The sequence below is a fragment of the Epinephelus lanceolatus genome, chromosome 14 (assembly GCF_041903045.1).
Source record: "Epinephelus lanceolatus isolate andai-2023 chromosome 14, ASM4190304v1, whole genome shotgun sequence".
In the NCBI taxonomy this organism is placed as follows: Eukaryota; Metazoa; Chordata; class Actinopteri; order Perciformes; family Serranidae; genus Epinephelus; species Epinephelus lanceolatus.
This window is the reverse complement of record NC_135747.1, coordinates 29947077-29974275: the sequence shown is the minus strand read 5'-3', so window position 1 is coordinate 29974275 and position 27199 is coordinate 29947077. Positions and strand designations below refer to the sequence as shown.

Genomic DNA, 27199 nt, shown 5'->3' with positions numbered 1-27199 from the left:
TAGTCATTTTGTAATTTTGTGTCTGAGGTAGTGTATTTTAGGTAATTTTGTGCTAGTTTTTCTTATTTTTGTGTTTATTTGTAGGTTTTTTTGTGTCTCTTTTTGGTTGTTTTGCCTCATTTTGTTTTTATTTTGTGTCTTATTTTGTTTAGTTTTGTGTCTCTTCTGACACTTTTGGCCCCTGGGCCTGTACCTGGTACGCCGTTCAGTAATCCATTGGTTTGTACATATAATGACAGTGAGCAGCAGACTGACTGAATGTGGAAAAACTGGGACATATTGTTGAAATCTCATGTTTCATCATCATCTTTTTTGCAAATTAAAGAACGTTTTCATAATGTACCTCTGTACACTAAAAGGGAAAATTCAAAGGTGTTTTTATAGGTCATTATGCAGTGGTTACTAGTCTGCCCCACTTGAGATTAGATTGGGCCGTATGTGGCCCATGAACTAGAACTAGACCGGCCAGCTGGACGGGGATGCACCACAGACCAAATTCAACTTCCCAAATAGCCCATGCTTTTTATATTTGTTTGATTAAACTGTTTGTTTGAGGCTGTGAGGACTAAGTGCTGTGAAATATGTCCCCCAGTTATTTTCATTACAGCTTGACTATGTTTGTTGTTTTTTATCCATTTGTCAGTTATAGTTGTGTTGGGACTTTGGGTGCAAATTAGCTGCTGAGCAATGATGTTGCTAAATGTCAGTGTTGTTAATGTGCCGTGTCCCCCCTGTAAAAAACAAATACAGAGGAATAATAAGTGATAGCTTGTTAGCTAACCTGAAATATCAGCTCTATTAGCTGCGTTTCATCACAACAGAAAACACATGTAACAGTCAAATCACAGTGACTGCACAACATTAGGTTTTGCGGACTCAACAGGTGGAGACTTTGATGTAGGAGACCACAGGATACTTGACAATGGCTGCTTGAACTCGCCTCCACTTGTATCTCCTCACTGAAAACCTCTGTGACACTGTTGCTCTCTCTGAGCACACGGCAGAGATCCCACTCCGCTGCTCTTTTTCTTCACATGTTTCGTATCCTTTCTTTTATGCTCTAACTTCTGTCTCTTTGCCCAAAGTTCCTACCTGGAGCTGTTTCTCAAAATACTTCCTTTTTTAAAACCGTACTCTGACAGCTGTCAGTGTGGTAAACAAAGTCAGTCTTGGGCTTTTAATTCATTTAAAGGACTCACCTGTCAGCAGGTACAGTGTTAAGACTAAAGTGGTGTTGATTTCTACTTTACTCACCAGGTGAAACTTAATGTGGAGACATTCATGCAGAGCTTTCATGCAAAACGACCAGCACATCTACATCAACGAGGGAAGAGGATGGAGCAGGAATAGGAAAAGAGAGGAGAGCAGATAGAGGTGAAAGAAAGGTGAAAAAAGTAAATTGAAGTAAATTGAAAGAAGGTACTCAAGCTTGTTTCCATTTGCTGTACAGCCGGACATACTGAGCTCTTATTTGCTCCACTGGCTTTGAATCCCTCTTCCCCAAACAACACAGAGACGAGAGGCAGAAGAGGGGGAATATGTTATCGAGATTGGACCGCAATATTGAAAATTGAATTTTTACATGCTCATAAGTAGTTCACCTCTGTAATTTGATTTTATTTCATGCTATTTTGATCACAAATCATTTTATCCAAAGGAGACTGTTGTTTGAGATATACACGAGCATCAGGTGTTTTAGCAAATGGCCCAAAATTACATATGTTTAGGTTGAAGTGATGACGTCTGCCAGTGGCCGCATTAAGTCTGATTCTTGTCCATATGTAGCAAACGGCATCCTCCAGGGCTGATAAATGAAAGCAACATGGAGGTGCCAAAAACAGGATATCCTCTAATGGCCACTTGAGGCTGGCTCCAAAAGTATATAGCAATGGCCGAAATGCTGAACTCAAGGCTTTAAAATGGGAGTCCACAAACCAATGGGTGACGTCACGTTAGCTACATCCATTATTTTATACAGTCTGTGATGTTATGACCTTTTAAAGTTGATATAATGGACATGCCTCCAAAAAGAAGATAGCATTGGCCGAAATGCTGAACTCAAGGCTATAAAACCAAACCAGTTGAAAATAAGTCACCTGGCTAACACTGGCACATTTACAGAAATGTTGATTAATGTGCGTTGTCCGTATAAATAAGATAAATAAAATGGAAATGTCACAGTGGCTACGTCAGCTATTTGTATTCAGTCTATTCTGGACCAAGGATGTGACGTTACCATAGAACCACAGAGTCCGCAGAGGGAGGAAGTCAGGTTTGATGGATGTGTCAAAAACATGTCCGGCATTAACACAGGTGACAGGTTTTTCCAGTTTCCTCCTGTCAGTCACCGCTGGTTTCTTTAACCATTCCACGATCATTCCTTTCCACAGCTATGTAGTTATTATTGTAACCATTGGGGTGTAAATCACCAGTTTCATCACAATACAATACAATATTTTATCGATTCTTTGGACAACGATACGATATTTGCCGATATTACAAAGTCTGCCGTGATGTGATTTAGATGCCAGTGATCGATATGAGACGATATTATCTGCCCATTTAACACAGGTTACAGAAGAAGCTGCCACCCCTTACTTTATTACGTTTGGCCATAAAAAATATAACCAGCATAAATATTAAGTTCAGTTAAGTTCAGTTTAAACTGACTCCACTAACACACATAAAACAACACTTGTGAGAAGCTTACCTTCAGGGCTTTCTGTCAGAAAGACCTTTCTGGAGGGAATTTTCTCATTTTAACCCAAAACATTATCTGTTTCCTAAAACCTCAGGAATATCTGGCTTTAAGGCCTGAAGGCTAACTTCTCCCAACAGCCATAAAACACAGATTTACAACAAGATCATTTAACAGAAGTCAGAAATAAGCGTCAAGGTTTGTAGACAAAACAATTGTTTTTTGCTAGTCACACATTTTTAGCTTTAGCGTGTTTACATTGCATAAATTAGCCTTGTTGTTAGAGGACTTCTTTTACTCTCCTCATAGCTTAACAAATCACGTGTAACGTTATTTTTCTTAGTCACCGTCATTTTAAGTCCCTGCATCACCCAACAGAATAGCTTGATTGAATTTCAGCTGTCATGTGTGTTTTTTCAGCCGAACGTTGTTAAAACAGCAGCTAATGTTGCTGTAGTGAGTAGTTAGCCGAGTGAGATGCTCGTCCATATAAGTTACGTTACATTGTGTTTTATTTTGTAACAGCATTGTTTACATACTGCATGTTTTTGTCTGTTGACCCGTATCTTCTCCAAAATCTAAAAAATAATTTCCACACTGCTGATTTATTCCCAAGTAAATAACATCATCTTATCGTCTTTCTCTCGGCTGTTTGCCATCTGCCTGCTGCTGTTTGACGATGGCACAGACTTTCAAAGTAAAAGCATATGCTAAAGATGACGATATAGATCGATGTTTTCACTTTGCATCAACGACATTTGATCGTTGATCATTGAATCGATATATCAATCCAGACTGATGGATCATTACACCCTTACCATCTGGCGCGTCAGGTTAGGAGCCATGAGCCATGTGACATACTTCTGTAAACCAGTAAGCATTTAGCAATATTTCAATTTGAAACACGATATTTCAATTTGAAACACTCTTGATTTGAACCGAGTTTTGAGGAGTTCAGCTTGTTTTTGGAGGACTTACTTCAGGCCCTCTCAGCTGCTGCTGTGTATCTACCAGGCCCATCAGAACAAAACAACAGACTGGACAATGATGGTTGTGTCTCACATGATGGGAACCAGCTTGAATAGATCTCACCTCTAACTTTATTCTTGTTTGGTGTCTCTCTTGTCTGTTCGCATGCTGCCATCAGCTTTGTCATAGCTGGAGTAGACCACAGCGCTCGTAATGGAGTCATTCTCTCAGCTGTCACTTTGTATTCGTTCTTTGAAAATCTCGCCAATGTCCAATGGGCAAATGTGTAAGAGATGAGATACGAAGCGCTCCAGCACGTGTGCACATACAATACAGAAATGAAAAAGACCACAGGGGCTGTTAAACAGAAAAATGCAGCCTCTGCCTCTCTGTGTGACACACACACATTCACACACACGAGATGGGTCTGGTCAAATTGCCTTGTCTTACAGGATGAAATTGCATTTACAGGTGTAATTTAATCGTTTCTTTTTCTGTAGAACTGGTGCGGAAAGTGAATCACCGCTTGTAGCGTTCCTCGGAGACATGAGATGTTGAAAATCTCGGCGCTGGCAGTTACTTGTAAGGAAGTTGTCAGAATTTTCGAGATCAGATTTGCTCACAACAGTGAAATTGTAAGCCGTGATCCCTCGGTGGACAGGACCACAAAAGAGAGACGGGGAAGAGGGGAGGGACTTTATCTCAATTTTCTGTTTCTTGGCTTGTCAACTTGTCTCTGAAATCCACTCAGATGGCCCCAGCTCGGAGCTATAAAGAAGCAAAGACAAAAACACAGACGAGGTCATGCGAGAATTGGCAAGGGAGACAGAGAGGGGGAGAAGCAGTAAGAGGCAAAGAGAGAACGAGAGGTGTTCCTACTGTTTCCTAAAGCTAGCACACTCTGCCCTGTTATTTTGTCAGCTGCAGCGGTCTGTGTTATGGTGCAATGAGTCCCCGGGGAGTATGGACTGCCATAAACACTGCACTGTGTGGAGCAGCCGTCTCTGATGTAGGCTCACATTGTGTACAGGATGCTGACTATTAGCGGCGTCGGTCAGTAATGAGTGGGTACCAGAGTCCCGGCCAACTGTTAAAAGTCTTTAAACGCTTGTCCAATGGAGTTCACGCGGAAGCAGACGTCCTCCTTGTTAGAGGACGAGCTGAAATCTGAAATTCTTGGACATGGAGAGCTCATAATAAACACACACACACGGCAAACTGCTTTTTAAGTGCATTTAATTGTGGGTCTTTACGAGATGATGGCTAAGTGTCGGTGTCTCCGTTTGTTTTAGCTGTGACATTGCAGTGTGTTTGTCGAAGGTCAGTGACATGTATGTGTCTCTGCATTCTGCATATGCTTGTGTGTGTGTGTGTGTCTGTATGCCTGTGCACACTGATCTGACACACAGGCCCAGTCAGTCCTGTTCTTGGCTCCAGCAGTGATCTGGCACTTCTCCTATTCCTGCAGCCCCTGCCATGCCTCCCCCCTCTCTCCCTCTCCCTCTCCTGCTGCCTCTCCTCCTCCTGCTCCTCCTCCTCCTCCTCCTCCATCCTTCTTTTCTCCCTCCATCCACACACCAGTGCAGATCAGCCTGCCCAGGCCTTGCAGGGTGTCAGGAGGAAAAAAAAAAGAGAAAGTGAGCTGACTGGACTTTTACCCAGTCTCTCCCTGGTATGCCTCCTCATTTCTGGCTCTGTTTGCAGCGCTTTGCTCTCATATGACAGTTATATGGCAGTATTATGTACCTAATTATAATATGCCACACAAAAGATACTGAACACATGGCCTGTGAAGAGCTGTGGCTATTCACGCGCCAGGATAGCAATCAACAAAGTCCTTTCCATATTCCTCTGACAAAACCTTGGATAACCTCGCAGCAGGGATGCACACACACACACACACACATGCACACAGGCACACAGACAGATTCACTGTCTTACAGTTCTGTTTCTGTTCATATAAATCCTGTAATAAGATTCCATCTGAGATAACTGGACCGCTCCCTGCGGGGCCTTTTCCCCTCTCTGAGACCCACAGCTGCTGCACTGTAGAATGGATACAGCAATGGCTGGAGAACAATCAATGATACTGAGTGTGTGTGTGTGTGTGTGTGTGTGTGTGCGTGTGTATCCAGGATTTTAAATAAAATCTTTGCATCACCAGCCAAAGTGGTTTAACACGACATGTGATATCTTTCACCTTATGCTGCTGTGCAACAGAAGACACACTATATATTAGTCCTCGTACTTATTACTACTATTTTCACAAAAAATAAACTCACACTTTCACAAAACATACATCAAAATATGCAGAATGATTGGGAAGGGTGGGCTTTCACTTTTCTCAGAGATTCGATAAGCTGTCTTTACAAAAAGCGCAAAAAAGTTGCGTAAATTTGCCCATCGTTAGGAAATTGATGCGAATAGAGCTAAAATCACTTGTCTTTGGGGCCATACCAACTCGTCATACTCTGTGGCAGAAACATGAGTAAAACTTTAAACGGTTAACGAGACTGCGGACTATTTTGGGCCAAATGGGCATTTTGATAGCTAGTGCTGTTTTAATGAAATTGCAGTTTACGTTTCATGATGTTTTTCAGATGTTTCAGATTTTTTTAATTTATGTAGTACCTCAGTACTTAGCAGTATTGGCAGGCACCCTGTTGACATTTTAAGTGATTTTTTTTTTAGTTATATGACTTTTTTTTTCTTTAAAGTGGAAATAAACACGTTTTTTGCTTTAACGTATAATTAAGACGTTAATGTTTATTGCACAATGTACAGTAATGACTAAAGGATCATGGCACCATCTTTGTCGAGCTGGGCGATATGGCCTCAAAATTTTAATCTCCAATTTTTTTCACACCACACCCCATTTACAATTTTAGTTTTTTAACTGTACGTACGGGCACCATATATTTGGTGATGTGAAACGCCATTTCATCTGTAATGTCTTTCCACTAGGGCCCCTTCTTCTTCTCAAATGGTATACTAAAGGAAAAGGTTACCTGTTTTCCAGCAGGTGTTTTAGGACTACTGCTGTCTCCTGCAGCTCGCAGTGCCACACACTTCTCCCACTTGGCTGCATGCCTCTGTTTGAGATAGTTTGTCTTCAGACAAACTTGACAAGAGATGGTGGTTTGCTTGAGGTTGGACTGACACAAGCCCCTCACTTTTATAAGTGCATGCTGCCATGTTGATATTTTACCTGTGTCTGAAGAGAAGGGAGAGGGGGAGTTACTATGGACTACAGAAGCTAGGAATTAGTAGCAGTTTTGCACCGTTTTTACCCGAGTTAAAGTGAAAATTAGTTGATGAAAATTGATTTATCACCCATCTGTGTTTAGATTGGTTCCCTAAAAGACTCCTTTCAATTTGCAGTTCTGTCTGCCATTGGGTGTGATCTCGATTTACGGCACAACGGAAGTGTGTCCACCTTTTGTGAATCAAAACAAGAAGTGAATAGTACCTTTGTTTTCCCCATTAGCTGTCGGTGGCTATCCCCAGTTGGTGATGAGTATCATTCATTCATTTTTAATTAAGTATCATGCCTGTTTTGGCCCGTCCTATGGGATCAAAAAATACTGTTATTTTAAAACCATCTTCCAGTCTTGCATGTACAAAACAAAACATGGAAAAGGAAAGAAACAAAACAAACACAAACAAATAAACTGCTCACACAAGAAGTCTCCAAACATTTACAGATTATTATGATAAAGAGCCAACTTCATTTTCTCTGAGGCTTTTTCCAGATAACAGGCTAATTTGTACAATTCAAATGTGAACAGAATCTTCTGTATTTCTAAAGTCATGATCTATTTTTGTCTTTCTAAACAAAGCTTTGCGCAGTTAACAATAAAAAGGAGCCTAGAAAACAAAATGGAACTCAAGTGGACGGTGGAACACCTGAAACAGAAAGCAATCTTCTTGTCTTTGTGCCAACGGTGCCAACAGTATACCACTTAGAAATGTGAGGGGAGTTGAAAAGTTGCCTGTCTACTTGGACATATATTCTCATGCTACATAGTCTGCATGGATCGGTATTTGATGATAACTGTGCATCATTTTACGTGGGAGACATGACGATGACAATTTAATGTACACATCACATAACCCGCTCTTTGTCTGCGAGTTTGTGTCTGCACATCGTAGCAAAGAAAAAATAAATCTATAGGTGTGTGTTGTCTGTTGTAGTCGAGCTGTGTCCTCAGCGGCACCGTATTTGGAGATTGGGTTTGGAGTCTCATTGTGTCAAACAGTGGAGGGTACACAAGGGTCAGGTTAAGACAAACAGGTGAGCGTGTCGGAGACACAGGAGACAGCTGAAGGTCACTAAGATGTGAGTAAGGGAGGTAGTTCACACTCAGGAGAGCTGAAGTGAGACGGGATGGAGGGGTGGTGTAGATATGAGCAACAGATAAGGAGGTGAGCACATGTTGAATAAAACATCCTCTGATTCCCCATCCTCCTCCATCCTCCATCCTCCCTCCGCCCCCCATCGTCCCCAGCGAGTGTGTGATACCACCCGCTCAATAAGACCTCATCGCTTTAATAGGGCACTCACACACCTCTCGTTGCTCTCTTTGTGTGTGTTTGGGGCTTTTGGTTGGCTGTAGCTATTGTTCTGCACCACCCACAAGTTGCTCACATTGGTCCAGTTGCTGATGAAGCCCATATATCTTTCTGTGCCAAAACTGACAGCGTCTCAGGGTCATTGTAGGCTGTAAAGAAGGAGAGGAGACTTTTCCATTTCACTGCGAGTCTGTGACAGGTTTACTCTGTCTTTGGTAAGTTGCCATGCTGTGTGTTTGTGGTGTGTGCTTCAGTTTCTGGCATGAACAGAGAGTAACTGTTATTTTTTTAGTCTCGCAGAGGTTGACACGAGGGCTAATTTCACAGTGATTTAAGTGTCTGCAGATGTTTTATATTGTGTTTCTCCACTTTGTTCGGTGCATGACTTAAGATACTCCTTAGACTCATTTTCTCCACAACAGTGAGATTGTATTTTTTTAATTAAAGTTTTATTTTGTTATCCATCACTAGGAGTCAATTGCCCCCAAGTTTCATCAGAATGATCGTTAAGTTTCAGTACATAAACTTTCAGTCACTGTTTCATGGTAATGTGTACACTTGGGAACATTGTGAGAGCTGAGATGGGACACGAGGTGATGTCCTGACGTCTGCTCCCTGATTCATCGATGTCGGTGTCTTTTCTCCGAAATTAAACCCTCAACAAATAGTCAACACTCTCCGTGGTTACTTTAGGATCTGCCTGCTGTTTGTCATAAGCCACGCCAGACAGGAAACATACAATCTGAAGCAAGATGCTGCAACCCAGAGGATTAAAAATGTGTATTTCTCACAGCTATGACTTAAAACAGGTCCTTTTTGATCAGAATGAGGCTCAATGGCTGTGAATACTGTCACGTATTCAACTCTGGTTATAGCTCTCCTCACACGGTGCCAAAAACAATAACCCAAATTTACAGCTAAACAAGGAGAACAAAGCCAGACATTCATAAAAATATAGCTTTTATGCACAGGCAAGCGGGCTAGAGATTAACATCGACAGTCGGATAAATAACAGTGATATATATACATACAGAGAGCTGGTCTGATTGGCAGCTGTTTGGTACAGATGGGTAGAGAACATTTTTCCAGAGTGCAAACATGTTGGAATAACTACTGCGGGGGTAGTATGATAATGTACAGCACATACAGAGGTTACTCTATGTTTATCTGTTGATGGGTAAAGTTAATATAATTACAGCTTACATAAACTTAATCTTTACAGCTAAAGGAAATTGTTTTCATGACGATTTACGTGATCAAGAGTGCTTGATTTGAATATTTACTTTAGAAAAACAGCCTACATGACATAAAGTAACATCAAACTAAAATGGACGTCGTCTCTTTCTGTCAATCAATCAATTTTTGCCATAGCAGTTCATCGGATCGACTTTAAACCTGGTGGGTGAATTGCTGAGGACCAAAGGAAGTGCAGTGTCAAGTGCGAGCTCTTGAGATCTACAGGACATATTTATAATTACTATGTTACGTAACCTACACACTGTGTAGTGTATTGAGAGGGAACTGGAACCTGTATTAACTGTAACACCGCAGGATGGCATGCTGGGTGAAGCTCGGTGTCTGTTGCTCGCTGCAGCACATTCAACAACAGATGAAGAAAGAGAGACCGGAGATAGTACGTCAAAGAAAACTTAGGGCTGCCCCCCTGAAAGTTGAAGATTTGAATCATCAGTCGGAGACCCCTCGATTGAGATTCTTCAAGTCAAGCGGTTGTTTTTGGTTTTGGGTCTGTGTATTCATTGGGGCATTTTGGTCCCCAGACAGGGTTGGAGAGTGAGCGTTCCTCAGACCCCGGATGAGTCTGAGTGAGTCTGAGGTAGCTGTCCGATCGGGCTCTGAGATAACCGTGGTGAATTTACAGCTCACAGCAACTTAACATGATTCAGTTTGTGGCTTTTTTTAGTGTTAGTGTTGGTTGATCAGAAATGTTGCTGCACATTTCTGATCCATTGTTAGCATGCATTAGCTTGGAGGGCGAACTTGGCTTATTGTTATGTGAACGTTGCTGTCACCCTGAACGTCCCGCCAAACCATGCTCAAACTTTCAAACTCTATATGGAAAAAAAGGGAACAGATTGTTGAATGGAGCCTAATGGGGTGGCTGTGGCTCAGAAGGTAGAGCGGGTCATCCACTAATCGGAAGATCAACGATTCGATTCCCGGCTCCTCCAGTCGGCATGTTGAAGTATGCCTTAGCAAGATACTGAACCCCAAATTGCTCCCATTGGCTGTTCAATCAGTGTGTGAGTGTGTTAATAAGTGCAGTAGTAGCAGGTGGCACCTTGTATGGTAGCCTCGGCCACCAGTGTGTGTGTGTGTGTGAATGGGTGACTCGTAGTGTAAAAGCACTTTGAGTGGTCAGAAGACTAGAAAGGCGCAATACAAGTGCAGGTCCAAATCCATGACATGACATGATTTTGCCAAGAAGGACATGCTCCTGGATCAACATCCCACATTGCGGTCCTGGACCAACTTTACAAATCAACCAATCACAGCCCTCTGACATCATCAGTGTGCTGCTCCTGTGCTACTTTTAAAATCCCCTTTGTGCTCCTTCAGAGCTAAGCTAGTTTTGGAAATTGAAGTTAATACAATTGAACAAAATCGTCAGTAATACTGAACAAAAACCTTAAAAAAGTTACTGCAGGGTTAGCCAGCTAGCTTGCTAACTAGGTTGGCTATGCTAATGAGTACAATTTTGATTGGTTTGATTGGCTATAGAAGAGGAGAGAAAATGCGTCAATCAGGTATTTGCAACTAAAAAAATGAAGTGAACAGTATTCTAGCCAATTGGCAAGCTTACTTGTTAGCATAGTCTTTCTGGTTAGCAAGCTAACCCACAAACCCTGCATAGCTTATGAGGTTTTTGTTTAATGTTACTGAGGATTTTGTTCATTTTGACTAACTTAACTAACAATTTTGCAAACTTAGCTCAAAGGAATTTCGAAAGAAGCACAGGAGATGATATCAGAGGGCTGTGATTGGTTGATTGCAATGTTGGTCCAGGAATGTGATGTGGGATGTCGATCCAGGAGCATGACCTACTTGGCAAAATCACCCTGTGCCCAAATCCAATCCGACTGACAGAATTCTGAGTCGGGTACAGCCCCAAACTCAAACATTTCAAGCATCCCTGATACAAATTTTGTAATGAAGGCTTTTGTTCCAGGAAATAGTCTGGTCCCAGATTTTGTTGTTTGGATGTGCGGCTCTCAAGCAGCAATACAAGACGCCAAGCAATCGGCCCACTCCACGTAGGCATGTTTTGAACAGACGCTACACTAGTGACTTCAGACTTAGACTTCAGATCATTTATTGTACAACAAAACATACAAAACAAAGTGACACAGTGCTCAGGCTAAAAGAAAAGACAATCCCCATATACTGTACATAGTGATTTAAACAGAAGAATCATGCTATGATGGACAATTTGATAATTGAACACGTGGCTGGATTTTTCATTTGTGGTATCTTTCTTATCTTTTGTAACCCTTCTTAACACCCCTCCTCCGCCACTTTCCTCTTCATTTCTTCCACTTCCCTCTATTCCCAGCCTGTCCCTAGTCAAGCAGAGAATCGATTTTTAAACAGGCAAGACTCTGGGGACCGAGCAGAGAACCATTATTGGCCTCATTTAGGCTCCATTGCCACCACAATGGCTCCTCTAGACAATAGGATAGACTCTGTCATGGATACCAAGGCGTAAATGCACATTCCGGCTAAAAACCGCTCAGGCCAGCATTTCCTGTCTTCAGGGAGCTTTGTTTTAAGAAACCCCTGTCAGTTTGAGAGGATGGACCGCAGTGCCTCTCCACACACCACTAATATAGGCACATCCAGCACATTTCACAGCCGCAGGCGAGATAGGAGAGGAATATAGCAAATGTATGGGCTTTTTTTTTCATGCTATATACACCGCATGCCACCTTTCACTTTTTTCATCACCGCCATAGTTTTTTGTGCATTCTGCAACATATGGCAGTGCGTTTCTACTGTAAACAGTGGCTGCTGATTCCTCAGCAGGGGACTGCGCTCCTCTATAGCAGATGTATATCTGTCAGGCAGCTCAAGCGTGCGAAGCCAATCACACTCCTCGTTCTCTTTCTAGGATTGAACGCTTTCAGGAGAGCTCAAGCTATAGTTTATCCTACACAGCGGCACAATATGTGGCAACCAAACTGAGCTGATGAAGGTGAAAAATACGCTTTTGATTGGTGTTACAGGATCCCCAGAACCACACATTTCCCCTCAGGCTTACAATTTGCTTTTAAATATGTGTCCATGAAGAAGAAATAGCTTAAATTTGGAAACATCTGTCACACTGATGTTCTCCTGAAACATCTCAGTCTGGTAGCAAGCGAGTGGAACGCAAGAGCACATGCTGCAGAGCACATGCTGTAGGAGCACTGAGGACACATGCACCTGTAGTTTAAACCAAAACAACATTTCGGCACAAATTGAGAAGTTGCCATTTTAAAAATGTCTCAGTTGGATGTATTTGATGTCACGTTGCAGAAAACAACAGTCACACATTTAGAGAACTGTGTTGGCATTGCACTGAACACTTGGATGCCCTCTAATAGCAGCTGTCAATATCAGACTGCAATTTGGCAAATGAAGGGCGTTATGTTGTACGCCTGATAAAATAAGAATCTATTTAAACCAATCAATAACCATTTGGTGGTATTCTGATTTACTTAGGTTGATGAACGGATACAATTTAGCAGATGTACAATAACAACCAACTCCGATGCTGTTTAAATGTGTAATTTATTGTAGATTTTATTTTGTTGAAATGTTAATATTGTATAGAGGACTGGATCTCACTCTGAGTTACTGTTGTTTGCAAACTAAATAAATGAGAGATATTTTTGTTAAGTTTTTACTGAATATTTGAAGCAAACTGTAAAACTATATCACCTATGTTGTGTCATATTTTGTCATATCGTCAAGAATATCGTTATTGCAAAAATACCCTAGAATATTATGATATTTTGGGGTATTTAGAGTATAAATATCGTGATATTTTAGGTTATTTTTTACCTATATTTTTACCTTTTATTATAAGGCCATATTGCCCACCCCTATTTTATATATATACATATATATATATATATATATATATATATATATATATATATATATATGTATATGTAGCACCTGGCATATGGCACTACATTAAGTGATCATTTTACCATCTTCCAAGTTCCAGGGCCACTCAGTCTACGTTCAGACTGCAGGCAAATCAGATTTGTTTCTGAAATCAGACCCTTAAGACAGACTTTTCACATTGCCATTTGCAAATGAGAAGATCTGGTTTGTGTCTGCAGACATCAGTCAATTAAATTTTTCAATTTTATTTATAAAGCCCAATATCACAAATCACAATTTGCCTCACAGGGCTTTACAGCATACGACATCCCTCTGTCCTTAGGACCCTCGCAGCGGATAAGGAAAAAAAAACGACATCACCAGTGTATCTGCATGGATTGCTGTGATAATGACATAGTCGTCAGTAACTACGTAGCTACACTGGTGATGTGACTTTTCAACGCGAAAGTAATATGGCAATTAAGCCAAAACCTTTTTAAAATGGTATATGTTTTTGTAGATCTGTATCAGTCACACTACTGTAATTGTTCTGTAAATTAAGTCTATTAGCCTATTAAGTTTTTGATAAGAATATATGTTAAGATACATATTATTAGAGCAAGATAAAGCCTAAAGTTTTCAAAGGGCACACACAGTGTGTGCTGTGCATACCTGAACGTGTTCATCATCCTGTGTTTATGTATGTGTGCTCATGTCTGACAGTATTTTTAGTCTCTCTGTGTGTCAGCAGTGGTTCGGCTGCTCCCATCGGGGTGTGTACACTAAATGGGTGAGGAGAGCGTTGGCCCCTGCTCTCCATCAAAGGCAGCATTGACTGGAAGCATGAGAGTGTCTCTGCAGCCAGTCATCCTTGGACAGCTGACAATGGGCCTGGGCACGGGGGGATATGGCTGAAAGCAATCAACAACCACTGGAGGAAAATGCTTCAGTGCTGGTGGAATGTGTCTGACCTCACTCGCAGCAACCCCACCGCTCCGCTCTTGACCGATCATGTGCACAAGGCTTCCGTTTGCCTTGAAGCTCTTAATTAATTATGCACACAGTGTTGCATTTTATGCTCCTGCATGTGCTCTTTAAGTGAACGTACAGTATCTGTTGTGTACACACAGGGCTGGGGGAACAGCAGGGGGTACGAACTGGCTCAGAATGGTGTGGTAATTAATCTCACTCAGTGAAGAGGTGCATGTTGGGACCGAGGCCAGGCATAGCTCACCGCACCTTGCTCGTTAACTCTAACCACCTATGGCCAGCCTCTGGAGATTAACGAGGGCTGCCCATGGTCAAAAGCGGTCAAATGCGTTTTAACGAATGCTCACTCAGCCTACCACCAAGCTTATTTTTTATTCTCAGGCAGTGATTCACATTACTGCTGCAGAATAATACTCATGGGACCTGACTCACACTGTGACACATCTGGCAAACAGCAGAGCAGAGACACACATGCGCGCACACACACACACGCCACATGGCACAGACGAAGGAACAGGTAGACAATACAGTAAGCAGAGCTGCAGTGCTGTGCTATTTACTAGCAATCCCAGCATGAATCTCTTTGACACAGTGACACACAGAAACACCTCTGACTCACTCACTTGTTGTGCGTGCATTTGTGTGTGTGTGTGTGTGTGTGTGTGTGTGTGTGTGTGTACATTCTGTGCTTAAACTCGTCTTTGTCTTTGTTTCTGGCCGCCCTGCATGTTGATGTCACATTTGATGTTGGCATAGCTGAAACTACAGATGGAGCGAGAAGAACAGTGAATGTGAGAGCGTTGCATCTGCACACAAACTTACTTTCACTTTTGAATAATTATGACTCTCCCCTTTAATTGCTGTGTTTGACTCCAGTACTGATCAGTCATTTATACGTCTTTACAGCGTATTCTTTAACGTTAAGCAGTGGCTGCTCGAGCATATAAATAATGTAGTGTCCCTAGAATAGAGGGTGGTATGTATATATATATCGTATACCCATCTCATGACACCAGGGTAATGATCTGAAAGCATCTAAAGGGTATTTTTCCACCTGCCGAATTCTCATGTGGTATTCAGCAGTTATCACTCATGCAATATTGATCAGAAACCACTACTGGTTTTGTAATGTGTGCGTGAGAGAAAGTTTAATTCCGTGTACACTCTGCAGTTCTGTGACCTCGCTATAACCCAGCAGAGATGTTTGAAGCGCAGACCCTTCGGTTTTCTCCTCTGTCTTGAACCTCATACTTTGTTGAATAAACAAACCAAACCATTTATTTGTCCGCTTAGTGCGTATGAAAACACTGTTTTTTATTATCCGTTCAGGAGTGAATGAGTAAGTCCAGTTTTTATTAATAAGTTCTTAAAGCTGGAGTGGGCAGAAATCTGGAAAAAGTAAAAACAAAACAAAAAAACCCTGTCAGAATATACAGCTCTCCCATCTCTGTCCTAAGCCCCTCCTACCAGACGACCACAGGCATGTGCACGCACTTCATACAGTAATCCAGTGTTTCCCATGCATTGACTTATTTCATCTTATTTCATTGTAGAGCTGCACTCAGCGCATTCACTCAGCCTTTCCTTGCCTTACTCACTCTCTCTGTTATCAGAAATGAGACAAGCGTTAGCGAGCTGCCGTTAGCCACCCCACTGTGCATTCACCTTGCTCCCCACCGCTATGGACTCCAGGAGGAGAGTGGGCAGCAGCTTGGGAAATGGACCTTCAGTCATGGTTATAGCAGCTTGAATTCAGCCAGCGCAAACCCCCTAGTGTCGGGTGTTGCAGGGGGCTGGGTTTAATCTGCTGTCTGATTCGGTGGGGAGTCAGGGCTGTGCACTGGCTGGATTGTTGCGGTCACTGACTGTGGGTCCGTCTCAGGAGCTGCTGCCCTCCGCCTCCTCGTGAGGTGGTCTGTAGTGGCGGGGAGTGAGGTGGAGGACACACTGTGATTCGAGGCTCTAGCTAACGTTAGCTGCTAGGGTTAAGCCAAATACTCGGATTGAACAAGCATCCCGCACAGATAACGTAATTTATATGAATACTATATGAGTAGAATGTATCAATATTTGGGTACCTGTGTTTAATCTCTTACTCTCTTGATCAAAATGACCTGAAGCTCAATTCTGGGATTGTTGTTTGTAAATAGTTTTCCAATAAATAATAAATATAGCAACTTCTGATCGACCCATATCAATTTCAAGCTTAAGATAAAAACTTCCGCCCATTTCGAGCACAGATACAGATAGAGATAATTCAGTTGGTTAAACAATTACAGACACAGATACAGATAATGGTGTACTTGCCCATGCCTATCAGCTACATTAATGTGAACATGAAGCTACGGCCATGAGCTTTATACTCTGTTGAGCAGATGCCTAAACTATTACCAACGTTTTCTCTTCATCTCTGAAAAACTATGCCGATATTAACACACGTTTTATTTCATTGATTCAATTGTATTTTATTAACAAAGCCCAATATCACAAATCACAATTTGCCTCGGAGGGCTTTATAGCATACGGCATCCCTCTGTCCTTGGACCTTGAGTTGTCAGACGCTCTGTTAGACTCTCTTTTTGATAAGTCGATCTTCCATTTTCTGAGTTGCTTTGCAGTGTAGGCAGTCGTTGCCCATGCTTGAATAGCAACTTTCTCTGCAGGATTCTCCGCTATTGAATCAGTCTTAAACAAAAGGGTTGTGCATGCGCATCCTAATTTGGATAACAGCAAATAGGACAACACGCTCTTTACAGACAGGTAGCTATCAAGTCATTTTATTTGGCCTGAATGAACTGATTGGATGGGCTTATTACAGGCCTGTGACAGCCACAGATTTTTTTCCCTTTTACCCCAGATCATTATATTTATTGATTGCTTTAGGGATGTAAAGAGAATTCCAACAAATATTCAAAACATGCTTGTAAAATAAGTTGCCTCTCCTAGTTTTAAGAAAAGTGCAGCTTTACATGAGTAATCTGCTTCATGTATTGCAGTAAAAACACAAGATGGCACAGTGTTTGTCTGTTAAACCAAATAAAGCATCATGACTCCAAAGAAACAGAAAGATGTTTCAGACGAATTCCTTTCAGATGCACATTTTCACTGTCGGCATTTCTGGTCCTGTCAGGGCACAGAGCCACGTCTAGTAAATGCTATGAAGATGTACTTTACCTAAGACCACAGCGCCGGCTGCCTTCAAATTGGATTAAATCCCTAAATCACATGATCAATCATCCACAGCTCACTGTGCCAAGATGGCGGAGGTTTTGCTTCTCTGTCTTAAGATGGCACAACTGCATGCTATAGCAATAGCAACAGCAATAGAGCTGGAAATGAAAGTGTTTCTGGTTTTAGGTTCAGCCTGTAATCTGTGAATGTGTATGTCCTGCTCATTCGAGAGAGAGAGAGAGAGAGAGAGAGAGAGAGACAGAGACAGAGAGAGAGAGAGAGACAGAGAGAGAGAAAGAGAGAGAGAAAAACTGGAGTATGTGGGTAACGTACACAGAGCCACAGTGCACAGACACGCACCACATGCACGCAGCAGAGGGAGCGTGCTTGCAACAAATAGCGTGAGGTGATAATTGAATTTGGGAAACATTAAGGGAAGATAGGAGGAGATAGAGCTATCCTGGGAGATGCAGTCCCATAACAATGGCAAGCGACAGTAAATTCCTCTGCTCCTTTGTCAGGGCGAGTCAGCAGCCAGAGCAGGGCCATGCCCCTCATTTTCTGGTTAAAAAAAGCAGCAGGGAAATGGCATGTGTGCTACTGTGTGTGATGATGTGTGCATGCTTCATGCATCGCTGAAGCGTGGATATCACGCCATGCCTCTGTGTGTGCCTCCTCAAACACACCTGCTCCTGACGCCTCAGAGAAAACAGCTTGGCTCTATTTAGCAGTACGAGCAATGCCAGAATGTCATATTACAATAAGAAGATAAATCTGGGCTACTAATACTTCTGTGGGTACTTTTAAAAATATCTGGGGATGGACATTATGGAGAAAATCAAATATTACAATAGTTTTGACCAAACTCCCTAATATCAATGTTGCGGCAATCTTGTAGGGTTGACTTTTGGTGTTTACACAAAATATTTACACGACGAGATTTTTGATTAATAATCATCAGTAATGTGGACATAACGACTAAGTGGGTAGAAGCAAATATTAGAACAGCGAGAACAGTCTGGTAAGTTCAGAAAATGACATCACTTTACTGTAATGCAGCCTTTAAAAGCAGGAAAAGACTACATGATATTACAGTATCAGAATTCTAAGATGATATCTAGTCTCACCTCATAATTTTTATATAAACTTAACACTTAAATCACACATCAGATCTTAACGAACAAATTATTCAAGTTGAAAATCTTCACTGATGTACACTGAATAATTTGTTGAGAACAAAATGACGAAAATCAGTGGAAACCAAAATCTTTAACCCACTAAGGGCTGGATACAAAGTCACACTGAAAATCAAAGTAAAAAAATTGAAATCACAGGCTGATCCAGCAATCACGGCAACTCATAATGTGACTCAGTAGTGTGTATGGCCACAGGCACCTGTATGCACTCCTGACAATGTCTGGGAATCTCCTGATGAGTCGGTGGATGGTGTCCTGGGGGATCTCCTCCCAAACCTGGATCAGGGCATCAGTGAGCTCCTGGACAGCCTGTGGTGGTACTTGGTGACGTCTGATACACCGTTATATATGATAACATCATATAGGTGCTCAGTTGGATTTAGGTCAGGGGAACGAGAGGGTCAGTCAATGGCATCAATGCATTCATCATCCAGAACCTGCCTACACAGGTGGACGCACCAGGAGGAACCCAGGGCCCACTGCACCAGGAGGAACCCAGGGCCCACTGCACCAGGAGGAACCCAGGGCCCACTGCACCAGGAGGAACCCAGGGCCCAATCACACCAGGAGGAACCCAGGGTCCGCTTCACCAGGAGGAACCCAGGGCCCATTGCACCAGGAGGAACCCAGGGCCCACTGCACCAGGAGGAACCCAGGGCCCACTGCACCAGGAGGAACCCAGGGCCCATTGCACCAGGAGGAACCCAGGGCCCGCTTCACCAGGAGGAACCCAGGGCCCATTGCACCAGGAGGAACCCAGGGCCCGCTTCACCAGGAGGAACCCAGGGCCCACTGCACCAGGAGGAACCCAGGGCCCACTGCACCAGGAGGAACCCAGGGTCCGCTTCACCAGGAGGAACCCAGGGCCCATTGCACCAGGAGGAACCCAGGGTCCATTGCACCAGGAGGAACCCAGGGCCCATCGCACCAGGAGGAACCCAGGGTCCGCTTCACCAGGAGGAACCCAGGGTCCATTGCACCAGGAGGAACCCAGGGCCCACTGCACCAGGAGGAACCCAGGGCCCATTGCACCAGGAGGAACCCAGGGCCCATTGCACCAGGAGGAACCCAGGGCCCATCGCACCAGGAGGAACCCAGGGCCCACTGCACCAGGAGGAACCCAGGGCCCATTGCACCAGGAGGAACCCAGGGTCCGCTTCACCAGGAGGAACCCAGGGCCCATTGCACCAGGAGGAACCCAGGGTCCATTGCACCAGGAGGAACCCAGGGCCCACTGCACCAGGAGGAACACAGGGTCCGCTTCACCAGGAGGAACCCAGGGTCCATTGCACCAGGAGGAACCCAGGGTCCATTGCACCAGGAGGAACCCAGGGTCCATTGCACCAGGAGGAACCCAGGGCCCACTGCACCAGGAGGAACCCAGGGCCCATTGCACCAGGAGGAACCCAGGGCCCACTGCACCAGGAGGAACCCAGGGCCCATCGCACCAGGAGGAACCCAGGGCCCACTGCACCAGGAGGAACCCAGGGCCCATTGCACCAGGAGGAACCCAGGTCCCGCTGCAACAGCGTAAGGTCTGACTGTCTCTCTGAGGATTTCACGTAACAGCAACCGTTGGCTGTGACATGGAGGCCCTCCAAGGATATGCCTCCCCAGACCATCACTGACCCACCACCAAACCAGTCATGCTGGATGATGCATAACGTTCACCACGGCGTCTCCAGACTTGTCACATATTCTGAGTGTGAACCTGCTCTCATCTGTGAAGAGAATGGGGCACCAGTGGCGGACCTGCCAATTCTGGTGTTCTCTGGAGAACGCCAGTCGAGCTGAATGGTGCTTGGCTGTGAGCACAGCTCCCACTGGAGGACGTTGGGACCTCATGCCACTGACAGTTTGGTCAGAAACATGCACGCAGGTAGCCTGCTAGAGGTCATTTTGTAGGGTTGATGCTCTTCTACGGCTCTGTCCAGCTCTCCTTGTGTAACAGCCGGTCTCCTGGTATCTCCTCCATGCTCTTGAGACTGTACTGGGAGACACAACAAACCTTATTGCGACTGCTTGTATGGATGTACAGTCCTGGAGGAACTGGACTTCCTGTGCAACCTGATTGGGCTGCAGGTACCGCCTCATGCTACCAGTAGTGGCAAAGCAAGTGTTTCTCCCCTAATTAAATTAGTCGTTCTTGGAGACAGTAAAGCCTGTAGGTTGTATTTAGATACCTTCAAAAAAAGGTGAGATGAGTGTTGGATCAGTCAATTACACAGGAAGAAAAATAAGAGATTTATAGTTTAAATAAACTCACTGGTTTGTGAGGCTATTTGGCCTTGTGGGGGAACACACCTCAGAAGTGACTAGTGTTTTATTTAACCTCGGTGTAAGCTCCCTTTGTGCAGCACAAAACGATGAGAGAACCTTCAAGAGCCGAGTGATGCATGTTTAAAACAAACAGCTTCACACTCCGCTTAGTCACTGCAAATTCTCAACAGCTACATCTTTTACAGGAATCCTGCTGCTTTACAGAGTCCACAGACGGATGTTTAATATCTGTTAATACTTTCTCCCACACATCGGCGAGCGGCCTGTTCCGGAGAGCCACTCTGGTTTCAATTCTAAAGTCTCTCTTTGAATGCTTTTGTGCAGCAGTTTCAACTTCTGGTGAGAAATGAGGGGAAGTGGAGGAGTGAGGGGGTGTTGAGGTGCTTTGGGTGTTTTTGGGGATCGTACAAGGGGCACAATGCCCCTCTGTGTGTAAGGATGGCAGGCCGGTGATGTCATGGCTGACAGGACCAAAGACCACTGAGCCTGTAAAGGCGTGACATGATTGGGACACAGAGGAGTGGCGCTGGTATTGTTGTATTGAATCAGGCTGTGACGGGGAGCTCTCCATCCTGCATCTAAAGAACAAACCTGTCAATCACTCTGTTATGTTAGGTGAATCAACTTGTATCAGCAGCTTGAAGTTAAGTCAGCTTTTTGGCATTATTGGAACAGATATAGACAGGAAGTGCAGTATAGGGAGACATGCAACAACCCTGGCCAGAGTCAAACTGGGGATGTTGGCTGTGGTGAAATCCCGGGCAAATACCGATGTTTGCAATGGCCAATGCAGATATCAGTGTTTTTTGTTGTTGTTATTTATTGTATTTTTATCGTTGTTTATTCCCTCTTTTTGCCAGGAAAACATTTTCATCAAATAGCCTCTATTCACATGAAAAAAAGCTTCAGATGCCTTTTCAGCCTGCTATACAGCTACCTACAACTGCTGAAAAATACCGTAAGCATCCCTGCCTTGTTGAAGCTCAGTATGTTCCGTTTTCTCATCCAAGATGTGAGGCGCTGAGCCCAACAGCTGCTCACTGTCTGAGTCTGAGCTGATGCATGGAGCACATAGATATTTGTGTGTCATTTGTGCCAATACTGGAAAATAGAGGTGATTTTTTTTTTTTTTTTTTTTTGTCCCAAAATCCAAATGCGGTCGTCTTCTGAAAGTCAGGCCTCTGCAAAGAAACTTGTCTCACAAACTGCATGACGTTGTTGTTTCTACAAGATAGTGTAATAGTCTGGGGTGGGCAATATGTGTGTTTTTGCAATAACGATATTCTTGACGACATGACACATTAGTAAGTAATTAGTAGGTATTATTAATTTAAGAAAAATAGAATTGCAACAAAATAAGTGATATAGTTTTATACTTTGCCTTCAAATATTCAGTAAAAATTAAAAAAAAGATCTGTCATTTCTTTAGTTTGTGAACAACAGTAACTTCTTATTAACTTATTCCACACTACTGTACTGAAGCTGCTCCTTCTTTTTGGAAACACCGCAGAGTCGGGAATAATTTCGCTTTCAGCCATGCTTGTTGTTGCTGTGGGTAACAGTATGACGTCAATATGTCAATAAGCCGAAATATCACAAGTATCATGATATGACTTTTCATATGATATTAAAAATTACACCAGTAATATTGTGAACGAGACGTTGTGGCACACCCCTACTTACGAGGCAGACATTTTCTTCCACTTTTTTATATGTAATCACACCACAAAGACATCAAGCTCGCTGATTAAAGCAGAAGCTCACCATGTACAGTAACAGGTATTGGAGGAGGGCTGTAGCAGGGTTAAAAGGTTTTACAAAGTGCATGAAAGAACACTGTGCACTTTCAGTAAGTAGAAGTGGAGAACTGAATATCACGCAGCCACAATTATGTTATCATCTCTAGATGTTTCTCTCTCTTCTGCTTGTGTGCATGTGATTATGGTGTCAGTGAAATTCCCCCTAAGTTTTTTACTTCTTTCACAGTAGCTGCATGTCACTCCATTACTCCCATCTTGTTACATCCGTGGGGCAGTATTGCACCAGTGGTCATTTGATGTGTTAATGTATAAAGAGGGTTATCGTGGTGATTCAGATTGAGGTCTCTTATCTGAATTGAAATCTGAACTGACCTCTCGAGGGTGTGAACCTTTTGAGAGTGTTTCTGATTGATGATGTGTGTGCGCACATGGCCATAAACTGAGCACGGGGTTACCGCCGCAGCTACAAACACACAATTAGAAGCGAGCGGCTTATCGGCAAGTGTTTTTAAAGGCCTTTTAGCCGAGCAAAGAGGAGCCAATCCTTCAGCTGTGGCATTTGCCAGAATGTTATTGGCAGAGCGGTGTTTATCGACTGGAACGTTGTTTCCTAGTAGAATGTGATCGAGGAGAAGAGAAAGGCTTCTTTTCAGAGCGGGCCTTGCGAGTATCGTGTAAACACACACTGAGAGAGGCTCCTTTCATTAGCTATGCTAATCTGGAGTGCACGTGACTTGCCACCGACTCCAGGGTCCCTCCTGGCTCCTGCTCGCTGCGCCGTTAGTCTGTGTGTCCAAAGGCCAGGGCGCCTCGTCTTCTACTTTCTGGTTCATTGGGTTAATTTGCTGCGTTGTACTCTGCTTTTCTTATAGTTACACTGCACAGGAACATGGATCTGCTTTTCTCCTCCAATCACCTTCTGTGTGGTTGTCTGGTAACTCTGACATGTACAGCTACACAGACTGGCAGCATTAGTAGAGCGGGAGCTTTTTCCCTCTGTTAAAACAATGCAACAAAGCAATGGGTCTCCACCCTGCTGATTAGTTCAGCATTTTGAGAGATATGCTCATTTGCCCTCTTGCAGAGAGTTAGTTGAGAAGATTGATACCACGCACACATATCAGTACTGTAAATATGATCCTGCTGGGAGCAGCCAGCTAACTTAACTTAGCATAAAAGACTGGAAGCAGCAGATATTGTTAGCTTCAGGAAGAGCCGACCTAGCTGTTCCTCACTGCTTCCAGTCTTCATGCTAAGCAAAGGTGAACACATAGACTGTGTAAAAATAATCGAGGTAGCCACCGTGACATCACCCACATACTTGTTTTGATGCCTCAAGTTTGGAATTTCGGCCATTGCCAAGATGGATTTTTGGGGCTATAAGTAACAATATTTGAATGCGAGGGTGGCGCTGTGGAGGAGCGAGAGGTGGATCTGACTCACAGAATCTGGTGATGCCTCACAGACAGCTTGTTACCTAAAGTAGCCCGCCCTTAATTATGCATAACTGTAAGCCTTGATAAAATCTACACAGGGTGGGTTATATAAAAAGTCACCCCCCATAGAGTTGTCATAAATATTGAAATTGGCTATAGAGACCAAAACTGTTCTTTAAACATGTTTATTTCTGCTGTAAAGTTGGACATTTAAACATGGTGTTCTACAGAGTGCTGCAGAAATTACATTTTTTGGAGACCAACACAGGAGTTAACATCGCTTTTGTTCCCTGATTTTTTGCAGAAAAAAAGTTCTGTGCATCGAAAAGTTTATGATACAATGATTCAACTAGATAATCATCACAAATGAACACCACTTTTATGATTAGTAGAGTAAAAAGCTAACGTTAGCCCTTAAACAAACTACATATTGGTCACATGGCTTCAACATCGCCACCACAACGAGGCTATGAAGCTGTGTTCGGCAGGATGACATTCTTAGCCACCGCCTTTTAAAGACATGTAAAAGCTTAAATTTTTTTATTTTTACTGACATATTTTATGTCGTAGAACAAAACATGAGCTTCTAAACCAGTCACAACTCAGCCCTGAGCAGAGCGACCGTCCTCTATTGACCAATCAACAGACTGCAGTGTTGACAGCTCCACCTTTTAGTACCAGATCTGTGTGCTAGGTACCCCAACAGAGGGGGGACCAAAAATGGGGACGGTACAGAACAGTTCCATTGGTACCATCCACAACTTTTCACAGTGGAAACGGAAAAAAAGTGTACTGAACTGAACTGAACCGTACTGTACTGCTCAGTGTAAACAGGGCTTTTCCTGCACCACTCTGTGTGATTGACTTGGTTTTGGAGCCAGCCTCAAGTGGCCATTTAGCACTTTGACGTTGGCTTAGGTTTTCAGCCCCAGAGGTCGCCACTTGGCCAAACAGCTGCTGGCCGTAGCTTCAGCATACAGTTATGACAGTGAAGTAAATGAAAAGAGTATTTTCCAAAATGTTGACCATTTTCTTGTCAAACATGTCAAACTCTTACTGACCTCACTTTAAACTTTTCATTTATGGCTTGTTTTGTCTGTTAGATGATGGTTGATTTTGAAGGGTGTTGCCGTTGGCTAGCAGTAAAACTAATAAACTGTTACTTTGATGAGTGTATTCTTTTTCTTTTTTATTTAACATCAAATTTATTCAGCAGCACCAGCTCTTATTTCAGGAGATGGCTATTAGAGGGTAATTACTACATGTTAGATTATGTCATTTACTCAGAGAAGATGAGGAGTGGAGAACGAGTCACCTCCATCAATTAATATGATATATGAGTCGATAAGGGATATGGGTGGGATACTTGCCGCATCTCCACAAGTCACAAGGTGATAATTTGAAATTCCCTTCAAGGTCTCTGATGTTTTTAATGAAGCTGGTGGTGAAAGTAGTGTTTCTTACACATGTAATTATTTCTTTATTGATTCGTCAGCATCTTCGGGAATGGTTTCTCATGAAATATATATCCCCGCTATGATAACTCGTCTCAATTGCAATCATGAGAGGAAATCATTACAAGAAAGACCCCCCAGGGGAATGTACAAAATGCTATAATGTGAGTGTCCAAGTGTGTATCAGTGTTTGTGTGTCTGTGCGAATGTTTGTACAACAGTGTTTAGGCCTTTATGGAACATCCCTTCACACTGACACTTACTCTTGTCTAGTAGCAACAAGGAGGTACTTGATCTCGTGTACAAGCCTTGACTGATCATTCTCTTTCTCTTTTTCTCTTTCCTGCCATCCCTCCCTCTCCCTGCCCACATCTCCTTCTCCTGCAGGCTTTGAGGACGGGGGGAAGATGAGACCTCCCAGCCCTCTGCTGATCCTGCTGTACGTCACGCTGTCCAAGAGTGTAAAGGTGGTCTCCAAGAGAGGCTCAGGTATTTAACACACCTCCTTTCTTGTATGTGTGAAGCCCGTGCATGCACCCAGTGTGTGTTATTTCAATGGTTGTTTTTATGTATCAGTGTGTTCCAGAGTTGTATCTGTATTTTATGGTTGCCGCCAACCACCAATGATTTATTAGGCCATTGATGCTATTAGGAGGCTTCTGGTAAATTTCACTGACATAAATTAATCATTATTGTGCCTTTCTTTTATTAACTTCTGTCTACACTAAATATAAATAGTCTAGACGTTAAGTCACAACGATTCCCACCATTGCATTGTGTTTAGATGGTGAAAAAACTTTAATTCTTGTTTATTGTTTCCATTTAGCCTCATGGTACACTGGATCAGAAGGAATTTTCAGTCGGGTTTAGAGGGGTGATAACCTGTTGAATAAGAAAATATTTCTACCCAGGGTTGAACCAAATGCTTCAAGGCTTCAATTGTTACCATGGTAATCAAAATCCCAATCGGTATTCAAATACTTAAAGGAGGTGGCCAGTGGTGTAGTGGTAGTTGATGAGGTGGAAGTACTATTGGGTCAATGGATAGGTTGTTGAAGACGAAGTGGGTATATGCTATATACTATATGTTCCAATGGCTTTTTGGCTTATAGTCTGGTATACTGTAGACGGCCAGAAAAGGGGTGGGTATGCACCTGCATATACCCTTCACTACACTACTGAAAGTGGCAAGAATTAGGAATGAGGTGGCCTTAGTGCAGTCATCAACTCCTGTGATTGATCCGGTGCCTCCAATGAATTCATCAGGGTCTGTTTGTGTTTCTGAACCAAAGATGAAGAATCAAAATCATTTGGAATAGCTGAGGGCTCGACTGCAAAAAATGGATTTTTAAAAAACATTTGATTCCATTTTTTACAGTTTCAGTTTTATTCATATGTGTTGCTGTGACAGAGAGCGTAATTAGTTGTCTTATTTTAGCGGTGACATTACCATTTCCTGTCGTGTTTAACAGTCAATCAAAGTGCTCGATGCAAAGTGCTGCACAAAGAAGACAAAAAGTGGCTGATTTTATAGGTTGTTTAAGAAAAGACGGTAAAAAGGAAC

General features: G+C 43.0%; 1 protein-coding gene across 5 annotated transcripts in view; it reads left to right on the top strand.

Annotated features, from left to right (window-relative positions):
- Window positions 1–27199, top strand: part of il1rapl1a (interleukin 1 receptor accessory protein-like 1a) — a 277412-nt gene that overhangs the window by 8482 nt on the left and 241731 nt on the right. For all 5 annotated transcript variants that reach the window (XM_033618136.2, XM_033618134.2, XM_033618135.2 and 2 more), the window contains exon 2: window positions 26023–26124. In XM_033618136.2, coding sequence (XP_033474027.1) covers window positions 26043–26124 — 82 coding nt within the window. In that variant the 5' untranslated portion in view covers window positions 26023–26042. The remainder of the gene's footprint in view (window positions 1–26022; window positions 26125–27199) is intronic.